General features: G+C 31.8%; 1 protein-coding gene across 5 annotated transcripts in view; it reads left to right on the forward strand.

Moving 5' to 3' along the window:
* Cep112 (centrosomal protein 112) overlaps window positions 1-13,686 on the forward strand; it is a 466,461-nt gene that overhangs the window by 72,401 nt on the left and 380,374 nt on the right. For all 5 annotated transcript variants that reach the window (XM_071603145.1, XM_071603146.1, XM_027946274.2 and 2 more), the window contains 2 exons: window positions 3,257-3,304; window positions 3,565-3,642. In XM_071603145.1, the coding sequence (XP_071459246.1) occupies window positions 3,257-3,304; window positions 3,565-3,642 (126 nt within the window). The remainder of the gene's footprint in view (window positions 1-3,256; window positions 3,305-3,564; window positions 3,643-13,686) is intronic.

Consider the following 13,686-nt stretch of genomic DNA (forward strand, 5'->3'; position numbering starts at 1 on the left):
TTGGTTGGGGAAGAGCCGGAGGAGGGATTTCCGGTTGGTGGTTCCTGGAGGAGCTGTGTGGCGTTCGGGAGAGTTCCCGGGAAGCTTGTGTGGAGTGTGCTGGTAGAGTTCAGAAATAAAGTTTGTTCCTGCTTGAGTGGCTCGTGATTTGTGCCCAGCCAGACTGCAGCAAAGGAAGTTTTCTTTTCTTCTTCTTTTTTTTTTTTTAAATGGTTGTTCAAAACATTACAAAGCTCTTGACATATCATATTTCATACATTAGATTCAAGTGGGTTGTGAACTCCCATTTTTACCCCAAATACAGATTGCAGAATCACATCGGTTACACATCCACAATTTTACATTATGCCCTATTAGTAACTGTTGTATTCTGCTACCTTTCCTATCCTCTACTATCCCCCAAAAGAAGTTTTCTTAATGCTTAAATACTGGGTTGTGTTCAATTAATTTTCTTCTTTAAGGAATCTAATTATACATTTATTGGATTCTTGTCCACATTTGAAAGTTTTTCTTTGCTCTTTTAAAATATGTTTTGTTTAACCATATTCAGTTTCACCTCTTAGTTTCATATCCTGTCTTCTGTATCTCCTGCTTTTACTTTAGTTATCTTTTTTAACTTGTGTAACTCTTAATATGGGCTCTATTTCTTAGATGATTTTTGTTTGACTTCCATTTTATCTTTAATTTGGTTAGCTCCTATTTAACTTTTTTTTCCTATTTTTTTAATTCTGGTATCCAGTGTTTCTTATATCTGCAGTTATATTTGCATGTGTGTTGTCCTGTTAGTGATGGAACAAAACAATGAAATACCTGTTAATGAGTGGCCTATGGTAAGTGGGTGGCACAAAAGTATGAGGCGGAAGTGCTAGAGGAAGAGGACTCAAAAGAAGAACTGTTATTCTTTTTTTCCTAATTCTGGCTTTTTAAGAAAAGCATTTCCTTTTGTTGGAAGGTTTTGATTTTGATTTTCTATTTTTATACTAAGTTGTTATGGTTATTGGATTTTTTGTTCTGTTCATGATTATTTATTTTAGATTTTTCTGAATCAGCAATAACTAATGATGTTATGCTAGGTGTTAGTTTGATCGTCTTACTTTATTTTCGGTTCAGAAAGGCCCTCTTCTGCCACACCAAAGTTCGGTTTCTTTAATAAATGGTGACTTTTTTGGTTGTTATTTTGGTTTGTTATCTTTGGATTCTTTGATTCTGTCTTGTTTATGTAGAACCTTATCCTTCCTAAGGCTTCCTTTTCTGGTTTTTGTTTTGTTTTTTGCACTTTTCCAAGCCTTCTGTTTGTTCTCCATTTATAATATTCTGACCTATCAGTTCTCCTCCCCCCACCCTTTTATTTTAGTGCAAGCTGCATAAAGGTAGGCCACTCTCCTTTGGCAGGTCAGTATTTGATGATGCTTATGTCCTTACCATCTCTAGGACCCTGAGGTGTTCCCCTGTTGCCCTCCCTGCTGTATCACTTTGATTTGGCTCAAGATTTCATTCTGCTGGTCTCGGATCTTTATGTGGACCACTTAATCCAGGAATTAGTATTCTTTCTCTTCACTATATTGTAGGCCTGGCTGATGGGTGTTTTTATTTGGTTGCTCTATTGATCTGCATGGGTCTTGGAGGCTAGGGAGAGAAATTTAAATTTGATTGGTTGCCATTACCTTATGGTATATGCCCTCCATGTAAAAGAAAATTGGTTTGAATATTCCTCTTAATCTAGGTACTGTAATATAGTTCCTCTTCAGATCTTATCTGTTGCTATTGAAACTCTTCTCTGTTTTACCTAAGTTCTTTTTTTTTTCAAGTTTATTGCCTCCATATTCTTTGATTAACGGATTCTTTGTATTCATCTTATTTTTATTGTTAAACTGAATCAAATTGTTCATTTTCCATGATTTTTAACCGTAATAAATTACTTGGGAAATTTTGTTTGCAAACAAAATGATATTTCAGAGACATGGAGTCCAATAGTATATGTTTGAAAACATTTATCACTTAATTCAAATGTTTTGCTCCCTGGTGCCACTCACTATCCTCGCCGAATTTTTGTTCTTCTATATTATGTAGATAATACATGTAGTGCATTGTGAGTGCATAATGTGAAGAAATTAGACTTCTGTCATAATGATTTTTCATTTTCAGTTTATTTGTGAATAGTTGAGATAATAATCATTGTATCTGATTTCAATAATTTTTTCACTGAAAAGCTACTAGATATTATGCTAGGTAACAGAGATACAAAATTTGAGACGTTGTCATTATTGTACTCATTCTGTACTCATATTGTACTCATTGCCCCAAGGCAATGTGGAGACATACTATAGAAACTTAAAATACCATGGAAGGACTACAAGAGCGTAAACACAGGGTACTCTGCGAACTGAGAAGACGGTGGGACCAGGTTGTCTGTGCCTTCCTCTCCTTCTTCTTGCTTCCCTCACTAATGAACACTGTTGGGCACTCTGGTGGACGTTAGGGAAAAAGTGATAACAAGGTAGTCCACATTCTTTTGGGGGTGGATACTAGATCATAAAAGGGAATGAACATCTGGGATACTACTAACATGGTAGGAACTAAGTTTCTTGGGGAAGGTCATTTCTAATTAGCAAGTCTTAAATAAGTTAATCATGTGAAGACATGGGGAAAAGGGTTTTATTTTTCAAAGACTTAATGATGGGGATGTGGGAGTATAGTGCTTTCAAGATAAAGCAAATTGTCGAGTGTATTTGGAATGTAGGGTATGGTGGGAGACAGATGAAGCCAAAAAGATAGACAGAAGGGAAGTCTCAAAGGACTGTCCTTTGCTAGTATGGAGCTATGCTTAAGGAGTCACATACCAGGTTTGTCTGGGAGTGTAGTGATCAAATTGAGATTTGAAGAATGAATAGGTAGTTGATGCTTATAGCATACAGAGTGATGAACAAACTCACAGGCAGAAAGGCACAAGAAGACCTATCACTTTCTGGTAACACAAGTGACTCAGGATTTTAGGAGCATGAAATGTGAAGTGAAGAGTAATGGAAGATGAGACTGGCAGTTTGGCAGTGAGAGGATCTTGAAGGTGCATTTATGCATGCAAAGGAGTTTGTTTTGTATTTTATTTATTAGCGGACCACTAACATGTATTATATATTCATTCTAAAACTGAACTAAATATTGGTTTATTATAGAAAATGTTTTGATATAGCAGCTTAAGTCTATATTTTATCAATTTGAAAATTAATAAACTATTATTTTATTTTTATATCTTCAGATAGAAAATCCTCGGTACCTGAGACAGAAGCCTCTCCCAGTTTCTCTGGTAGGTGAGAATTCCACTGGATTTTTTTGGGGACAGATTTAAAAACCAATCAATCAATCAATCAAATACTTAATAGAAAATTGTATTGTCCCATATTAAAAGGCACAGTAATTTTTAAAAATTATTTCATTTGAAAGTGAATAAATCACTTTTTTTCTCTGATGATTTGGTATGGGTTTCAGGCATTTTAGAAGTTTACTTTTGGGGTGAAGACAAACCAGGTCTGAAAAATTATTAAAAAACTGTTACTCATTCCACAGATGACTCCCAAGTTCAGCCTGAGAAAATCCAGCAGTTTCCATGATGATCATTTTCTTTCTCGAATGCATGAGAAAGAGGTAGGATTGGGATATTTTCTATGCACCTACTTGTTAACATAGCTTTAGGATTTTATATAATAGGTGCTTTCTGATCCTAGATAGAATAATGATGCATGATAGGAAGAGATTATCTTTTGTACAAATATAAAATCATGATGCAGCTTATGCAGGTTTGTCTTTCAATATTTTTAACACCCATCTCCCATCTTGAGTGTCCCAGCTTCACTCCTACCAGGCAGGGATATGCTGAGGGCCTCTCTCCTAACTTTCAAGTCCTAATTATCAGGGGGCCAGAAGAAATGGCAATTTTTAGAAGCAGTATCTTTAACTTTAGTGAATCTCTTTACCCTTCTTTTATCTCAGTTTACTTATAACACATCTTTTTATTGTCACTATTCTGTTTATTATTATTACTGATCCTACTACTTAAGTTGATATGCTAAATTAAGCTATGCTGTATCAGTATATGATATAATATTCTGTTTTTTGATGAGAGTATTTGAGATTTAAACTCAGTGATTTGCCCTGTACACTATTCAATTGTTAGATGTATTTCTCATCTGTGGAATAGATCTAAAATAAGCCTTATTCCTTCTAAGTGAGACTTTGTACCTTATAATCTCTCCCAGGCTCTTGTAACTACCAATTTACTCTGCTTCTATGAGTTCAGTTGTTTTAAATTCTATAAAAAGTAAACATGTTGTACTTGTTTTTCTGTGTTTGGCTTGTTTCACTTAGCATGATATTCTGTCTCCATCTATGTTATAAATGATGATTTCTTTTTTAAGGTCAAGTAGCATTTTGTTATGTATGCATACTGCATTCTCTTTATTTGTTCATTGATGGACACATAGGTTGAGTTTGTAACAGCTGTTGTCAATAGGTGTGGCAGTGAACATGGGTGTGCAAATATCTATTAACATGCTGATCTCAAATCTTTCAGATAAGTACCAGAAGCAGGCTTGGTAGATTATATGAGAATTTCAATTTTAGTTTTTTGAGGAACCTCCATATAGTTTTCCATAAAGACTGTACTAATTTACATTTCCACCTCCAATATACAAGGATTCTCTTTTTTTCCACCTGCCTTGCAACACTTAATCATTTGTCTTTTTGGTAATAGCCATTCTAACAAGTGTGAGGCGATGTCTTATTGTAATTTTAGTTTGCATCTCCTTAATGGCTAGTGATATCATTTTTTAAAAATTTCCTTTGTGAAATGTCTGCTTAGTTCCTTTGCCCATTTTATAATCTAATTCTTTGTTTTTCTTCTGTGGAATTGTTTTGAGTTCTTTATATATTTTGGATATTATTCTGCCTTCAAGTGTATACCTTTTGTCCCATTACATAGTTCATCTCTGTTAATTGTCTCCTTGGCTGTGCAGATGTGATCCTATTTCAGGTTGACATAATCAATCCTATTTGTCTGCTTTTGCTTTTGTTTCCTGCACTTTTGTGATCTGTTCTAAAAAAAAATCCTTTTCCAGACCAATGTCTGGAAAGCTTCATGAAGCTTTTTCCTAATTCTCTTATAGTAGTTTTACAGTTTCAGATCTTATGCTTGCCTTTAATCTCTCTTAAGTCAATTTGGGCAGGATTGGTATTAATTGTTCTTTAGATGTTTGGTATTATTTAGCAGTGAGGCCATCAGGTTTTGAACTTTTCTCTGTTGAGAAACTTTATTAATGATTTAATCTCTTCACTTGTTATTGGTTTGTTCATATTTTATTTTTCTTCAAAATTTAGTTTTGATGGGTTGTGTGTGTTTAGAAATTTATCCATTTCTCTAGGCTATCAATCTGTTGGTGAATAATTTTTCTTAGTGGTTTCTGATGACCCTTATATTTCTGAAATATTGGTTTCAATGTCTCTTTTATTTCTAATTTTATTCATTTGAATCTTCTTTACTTTTTCTCAGTCTAGCTAAAGTTTTGTCATTAGCATTTCTTGTAAGGTTGATCTTTTGTTTATCTTTTTAAGAATACATGAAAATCAGACAATAGAAAATTTTGGATCAGGAGTGAGCATATCAATGTTCATGACATGTGTCTTTAAAGAAAAATATTTAAAGTTGTCAGGTATTTCATCAGAGATTGTTTGTAAATGTGCACAGCATTATTTTTTCCTACACTCTTTTTGTTATTCTTTTTGGCTTACTGTAAGAATGTTTGTGGTATCCTTGAGAGATTTGCAAGTAAATATCAATTATCCACTATACATTTTTCTAAAATCATTTTGCATTATTAGTAGTCATTTTTGTCTTATTTTGATGAAGTGTTTTGTTCATATTTTTCTCCATCATAAAACATTTAAAAGTTTATGTTGATTGTCCAATGTGAAAGCTATCTTAGTTTTATCTTTTTTTTTTTTTTAAAGTTTCTGATTACAGTTGATGTGGATTTTATTGATGAAGTTTTTGAAGATAGAGAAATAAATATATGTAAATGTAAAATCGTCTAGAAAATCACACATAGAAATAAAAAATACTGTTAAAAAATGTCATGGTCTTTTATTCTTTTTTATATTTAGCCTGTAAGCACATTCATTTTCCTTAGAAAATTGGGATGATGTTATATGTTGTTACATATATCTTGAGTAATTTTCTTGCTATTAAACGTTGTTCCTAAGTATCCCCAAGTAACTTTCGTCACTCCTGGTGTTGGGTGTTGAGATTGTTTACAGTTTTTCCCAATATAAATAAATCTCAGAAGAATATCCTGATACTTTCATCTCTGTATTCATCTCTAAATATTTCCTTGGAACACTGAATTATACACTGTGATAAAATTGAAATGATGGGTTTTGTGAGTTTATTATAAACAACATAATTTCTAGAATAAAATGAAGATTTGGAAGCTTGTTGAAAACTGCATGTTGTTATAAGATACAAGTAAAGGATTTATTATGTGAAAATAAAAAGTCAAACATAATCAGGAGACATTTAAAGTCAAAGGAATCTAGCAGTTTAGATTGCCTTTTTAAATATAAAAATACTAATTTTAAACTGATTTTATTGTTATTGTTAAACATATTTTTCTCTTAAAGTTTTTCAGATTTTTGTTGTAGTTGGACACAATATCTTTATTTTATTTATTTATTCATTTTATTTATTAATTTTTACATGGTGCTGAGGATCAACCCAAGGCCATGTACATGCCAGGCAAGTGCTCTGCCACTGAGCCACAACCTCAGCCCTAGTTTTATTTTAATTTTTAAAATAAAAAACAATGCTTGTGTTGTTTTTATTATTTTCCTCCCTCTTTCAGAGATATTTCTGTAAAAAATTTTTATTCCTAAAGGTAAATGCATAGTTATATTATAAAATGTATTGTTTTCCTTTAGAAGAATGATCTTATGTTTGTTTTCTTAAATCAGCTTTTTAAGCATTTAATTGTGGACACGTTGATAAATGCTTTTGTGTTTTGAATTTAGTGAAAACCTTGCATGAGAAGGTTAAGTAGTTCTGGTGTGCCTTGTGAATGTTCTGACCTAAAAATAGTTTTGTTGTTGTTGGGTGATGTTTTTAAAACAATAAATAATCTTCTTTCAAGTGAGTAAATTTTATTTTTAAGTAAAATAATAATGCTTAAGAATTAAATACCTAATGTTTGCTTTCTTAACCCTAATATTCATTCTTTAGTAGTAATCATTGCTAAAAATTTAGTGTAATTTCTCTTTAAAATTGTCTAGGAATGTGTTTCATATAAATGAGTCCATAGGCTGTATTTTATATGCTGCTTCATTGCCTTTTTTTTCTTTTATTTTTTGGTATTAGAGATTGAACCTAGGGTCGCTTAACCACTGAGCCACATCTCCAGCCTTTTAAAATGTTTTATTTAGAGAGAGGGTCTTGCTGCATTGCTTAGGTCCTCACTCAGTGGCTGGGGCTGCTTTTAAACTTGTGATTCTGCTGCCTCAGCCTCTTGAGTCCCTGGGATTACAGGCATGTACCATTGCACCCAGTGTGCTTCACTGCTTTTTTGACTACAATATATCTTCTAATGAATTTTCCCTACTAAAACTATAGCCTTATTCTTTTTCATAGCTCTGATATGTTAAAAAGTTTTGAATTGTATAGTTTAAATGTGTGAATCGTGTGGCATATGAATTATGTCTTAATAAAACTGTTTGTAAAAAAAGGTTATGTCCGTTTCTACTCACATCAGTGGTGTATGAGAATGTCTTTCCTTGTATTGTCATCAATGGGAAATTATAAACTTGTTAAATTAACTGTAAGATGACAATTATCATTACTTACATTTATTTTATTATGATATCAATTATGCCTATTCAAGAATATGGGAGATCCTTCCATTTTCTGTTTTCTTTAGTTTTCGTTGTAGAGGTCTTTCACCCCTTTAGTTAGATTGATTTCAAGGTATTTTATTGTTGTTGAGGCTATTGTAAACAGCATGGCTTTACTAATTTTTCTTTCAGTTGATTCATCATTGGTATGAAGGAATGCAATTGATTTATGGGTGTTAATTTTATATCCTGCTACTTTGCTGAATTCATTTATGAGTTCTAGAAGTTTTTTGGTGGAGTTTTTTTGGTCTTCTAAATATAGGATCATGTTGTTGGCAAATAGGGATAGTTTTTCTTTTCCTATTTGTATCCCTTTAATTTTTTTCTTTTGTCTAATTGCTCTGGCTAGGGTTTCAATAGTAATGTTGAATAGAAGTGGTGAAAGAGGGCATCTCTGTCTTGCTCCAGTTTTTAGGGAAATGCTGTCAGTTTTTCTCTATTTAGAATAATGTTGACTTTGGGTTTAACTTATATAACTTTTACAATGTTAAGGTATGTTCCTACTATTATAAGAACATGATATGAATGCCGTATTTAGTCAAATGCTTTTTTTGTATCGATTGAGATAATCATGTCATTCTGTCTTTATGTCTATTGATGTGGTGAATTACATTTATGGATTTTCATATATTGAACCAACCTGGCATCTCCAGAATGAAAATTACCTGATCATGGTGCATTATCTTTTTAATGAGTTTTGGTGTGTGATTTGCCGGTATTTTATTAAAAATTTTCATATATGTTCATCAGGGATATTGTTCTGAAGTTTTCTTTCCTTGATGTGTCTTTGTCTGGTTTTGGTATCAGGGTGATACCAGCTTCATAGAATGAATTTGGAAAGGTTCCTTCTTTTCTATTCCATGAAATACTTTGAGGAGGGTTGTTATTAGTTCTTCTTTGAAGGTCTGGTAGAACTTGGCTGAGAATCCATCTAGTCCTGTCTTTTCTTTTTTTGGCCTCTTCAGTTTTATTGCTTGAAATTGATCTGTTTATATTTTCTGTGTCCTTGTATGAAGATGAATGGTGTGACTCTACTTTGTATACAACCAGAGAGCTCTAGATGTGTACTATGAATTGAAAAGCATTCTGTTGTCATATATAACAAATTAGAATAAAAAATAAGACATTTTTTTTCCCTATATCCTTCTGGTTTGATTCTGGTAGTTCATATGCCTCTAGAAATTTGATGATGTCTTCAACATTTTCTATTTTGTTGGAGTGTAAGTTTTCAGAATGGTTTCAGATTATCATCTGTATTTCAGTGGTGTCTATTGTGAAATTTTCTTTTTCATCACAATTTTAAAAATTTGAGTTTTTCCCTGTTTCTCTTAGTTAGCATGGCTAAGGGTTTGTCAATTTTATTTATTTTTTCAAAGAATCAATATTTTTGTTTCACTCAGTTTTTGTTTGAATTTCTTTTCATTTTGTTTAAATTGCATTGATTTCAGCTCTGATGTTAATTATTTCCTGTCTTTTACTGCCTTTTGTCTTTTTTGTCTTCTTTTTCTAGGGCCATTAGATGTAATGTTAGGGATTTTTTGTTGATTTTTCGTTCTTTTAACCAATGATCTCAATGCTGTGAACTTTTCTCTTAGAACTGCCTTTATAGTGTCCCAGGGAGTTTGATATGTTGTGTCACTATTCTCATTTACCTCTAAATGTTTTTTTATTTTATGCCTAATGTCTTCTACTATCCATTGATCATTAAATAATGTATTATTTAGTTTCCAGATGTTAGAGTAGCATCTATATTTTATTACATTGTTAATTTCTGATTTCATTCTATTATGATTTGATAGAATAGAAGGTATTATCTCTGTTTTTTCCTATTTGCTAAGAGTTGCTTTGTGGCCTAAGACATAGTCTATTTTAGAAAATGATCTGTGTGCTGCTGAGAAGAAAGTGTATTTAGTCATTAATGGATAAAATATTTATATCTCTTAAGTCCAAATTATTAATTGTATTTTTTAGTTCTATCACTTCTTATTTAGTTTTTGTTTGGAGGATCATCCAGTGATGAGAAAGGTGTGATAAAGTTATTCACTATTATTGTGTTGTCCTCTATTGATTCTTGAAATTGAGAAGAGTTTGTTTGATGAATGTAGATGCTCCATTGTTTGGGGCATAAATATTTATTAATGTTATGTCTTTGTGATGTATAATTCCCTTAAGCAGTATGAAATGACCTTCTTTGTCCCTTTTGATTAACTTTGGTTTGAAGTCCACTTTATCTGATACATGAATAGAAACCCCTGCTTGTTTATGAGATCCATGTGAATGATATGATTTTTTTCCCCATCCTTTTATCTTAACACTGTGCCTATGCGTTGAGTCTCTAGGAGACAGCATATTATTGGGTCTTATTTTTTAATTTAATTTGACAGTCTATGTCTTTTGATTAATGAGTTTAGGCCATTTACATTCAATGTTATTGAGAAATGATTTTTATTCCCTGACATTTTGATTTATTTCTGATTTTTAATTTGAATTAGTTTCTCCTTTGATTGACAATTCTTGTAGTGTAGTTCTTCCCATTGCTGGTTTTTAATTTTCTGTTTCATCATGAAATATTTTAGTGAATATGTTTGTTAGTGGAGGTTTTCAAGTTGAAAATTCTTTTTAACATTTATTTATCATTGAAAGTTTTTATTTCATCATCAAATCGAAAGCTTAATTTTGCTGGGTATGGTATTTTTGGTTGCCTCTATTTTCTTTCAGAGCTTGGTATATATTATCCCATGACCTTCTCGATTTGAGGTTCTGAGTTGAGAAGTCAGCTGAGATTCTTATTGGTTTCCTTCTAATTATAACCTGTTGTTTCCCTCTAGCAAACTTTAAAATTCTTTCCTTATTTTCATGTTGGGCATTTTCATAGTAATGTACCCTGGTATAGGTCTGTTGTAATTTTGTATATTTGGAGTCCTATAAGCTCTTGTATTTGATTTTGTTTTTATTTTATATTTCATTTTTAAGGTTTGGGAATCTTTCTGATATTATTTCATGAAAAGTTTGTACATTCCTTTGGTTTGTATTTCTGAGCCTTCGTGTATTCCAATAAATCTTTAATTTGGTCTTTTCATGTTATCCCATATTTCTTGAAAGTTCTGTTTGTGATCTTTTAACCTCCTTTCTCCATGGTCACCTTTCTCCATGGTTCAACATTATATATTTTGTCTTCATTGCCTGAAACTCTGTCTTCCAGTCATCTAGTTTGCTGGTGATGCTTTCTATTAAGTTTTTAATTTGGTTTATTGATTCCTTAATTTTAAGAATTTCTGATTGATTCTTCTTCAGGATTTCTATCTCCTTATCAAAATGATCTTTCACTTCTTGTACTTTCTGATTTCATTCCTTACAATGTCTTTTACCTTGCAGATTGGTTTTAACTATGAACTTTCTAAATTCCTTCTCTGACATTTCCTCCACTGTGATATCATTGGATTCTGTTAAGGAGATATTTTGGTGTTTTTGCAGAGCATTTTTTTTGCTCCTCTGCTTTTTCATACTGTTTATATGTTTATCTATTCATCAATAAGAATCTGAATTGGTAGAGCTCTGAAATTATAGTGTCTCTGGAGGTTTCTAGTACCTCACAGTTTAGGGGGGAGACAAATAATAACTAATGCAAGCAATATACAGCATTAAACGAAATACTCAATTCTTATTTTGACATCTATGATGTTAATTGGTCCTATAAGCAAAAGTAGTATGGTAAGTAATTGCCAATAGTAAAAACAAGAAAGATTTTAAAAGGGTTTGCTATCCAGGAGAATTCAGAGTAGATGTAGGATATGATGACTGTGAGGGAGGATGAGACAGAGTAGAAGCAAAAAATTAAAGGAAGAGTAAATATGGAGCAAATCAAGTTATATGAAATTTTATACAGATTACAGAGTTTATCTTCAGCATCAAGCATTTTATAAAATAATTCTGTTGAAATTTTAACATCTTAGAATATCTGATTAGCATTCAGAAATCAAACTTTACAAGCACAACTTCCATTTTAGATTTATAATTGTGTGAAAGATACTTTAGATGTTAAATGAGTAATATTTATAGTATAATCAGAGTTAAGTAATTATATTGGTTTTGTTTTGGTTTGTAAAATATACCTACAAAATATTTTAAACTGTTCTTTCAATTTATTTTGAGCGCCATGTTAAAACATATGTTTAGTAACAATTCTTTATTTTAACTTCAGCTCGTCATTCACAAACTTACTTTGACTTGTTTGCTTTTGTAATGGCTAACACATTTCCTTTGATGTCCACATCACAGAATTCTGTACAGTGAGCATCATCCAGTGGGGTTTTTTTTTCCTGTAATCTGAGAAAAGGTTTCTGATGTGGATAAAGATATTTGTAAAAGTGTCGTCATTGAAAATGGAAGAAGAGGCAACACAAAAAGAAAAAGATCAATTTTTAGAGCTACGTCAATTTTCCGAGAACAGATTGTAGAAATTTCTCTATTTGTGAAATAAAATAGAAAAATTCCTTTGAATTTCACCTCCATCCACATTGAATGTTCCACCTATTGCCTAAAAAAAGGATGTTGCTACTTTCTTACATGTAATTCCAATTATATTTCTTTTCCTATGAGTCAGCTAGTTAAATGTAAAATTTCAATGAATACAAGAAGAAAATCTGCATATAAATGAAAGAACTGGTAATTTAAAACCCTTTTTGGGAGTGGGAGGTACTGGGATTCAATCCAGGGGTGTTTTACCATTGAACTACATCCCTAGGCCTTTTCAGTTTTTATTTTGAGACAGGGTCTTGATAATTTGCTGAAGCTAGCCTTGAACTTGAGATCCTTCTGTCTTAGCCTCCTGAGTTGCTAAGATTACAAGTATATGTCACCACAACCAGTTGGTTCATTTACAACATTTTTTTTTGTGTGTGTGTGAAATAGATCATTTAGATAAACACAAGATAACAAAATTTAATAAATAGGAATACCATTTTAAGTACTATCCAGGCAAGGATTAGATTATTGCTAATAGTTTTTACTCTCTATTAAGGTTACAACAATACTGGGTTGTTAATATGCAATACCCAGTACAGGTGTTGATATAGGAAGAAATAGGAAGGAAAAGGAGAAAGTTTCAAGTAAAAAAAGGAAGTATTCACTAATGCATACAGAGAAGTTAAAAAAGAAACAATATCTCAGTAGGTTATATAATTATATTTGTGCTTTATGTAAGTTATACATGAAGTATGAAGCCATTTTTTAAATTAGAGAAAGGAAAATAACTGTGTGTGCTATGTGCATTTGAATATCTTTTCTTTTAGTGGGATACATTCCAAAATGATTAAAATTATTGTTTAGGAGAATATCATACATCAGTTGTCTCTAGGTATGAGATAGCCTAAGAAATAATTTATATTTTGGGCCAAGTTTATAAGTAAGCAAAATGGATAACAATTGGTCTTATGAAATATCACAAATTGATATTTTGAGAGTAGGTTTCAGTATAGTAGTGGAGATATTAATCAGAAAAATTGTAATTGCATACATGATAATTTCTTCTGACTAATAACTAACAAAGTTGTCTAGAAAGATGATTGTATTAATTAGATATCTGAGCAGGCAGAGTAGTGGTTATTTTGTGAATAAGTATTGCATGATTATTTGACTAATAATTATTATTATTATTTTTTAAATTTTTATTGTTGGTTGTTCAAAACATTACATAGTTCTTGATATATCATATTTCACACTTTGATTCAAGTGGGTTATGAACTCCCATTTTTACCC

Source organism: Marmota flaviventris, chromosome 17, assembly GCF_047511675.1.
Source record: "Marmota flaviventris isolate mMarFla1 chromosome 17, mMarFla1.hap1, whole genome shotgun sequence".
NCBI classification, from domain to species: Eukaryota; Metazoa; Chordata; class Mammalia; order Rodentia; family Sciuridae; genus Marmota; species Marmota flaviventris.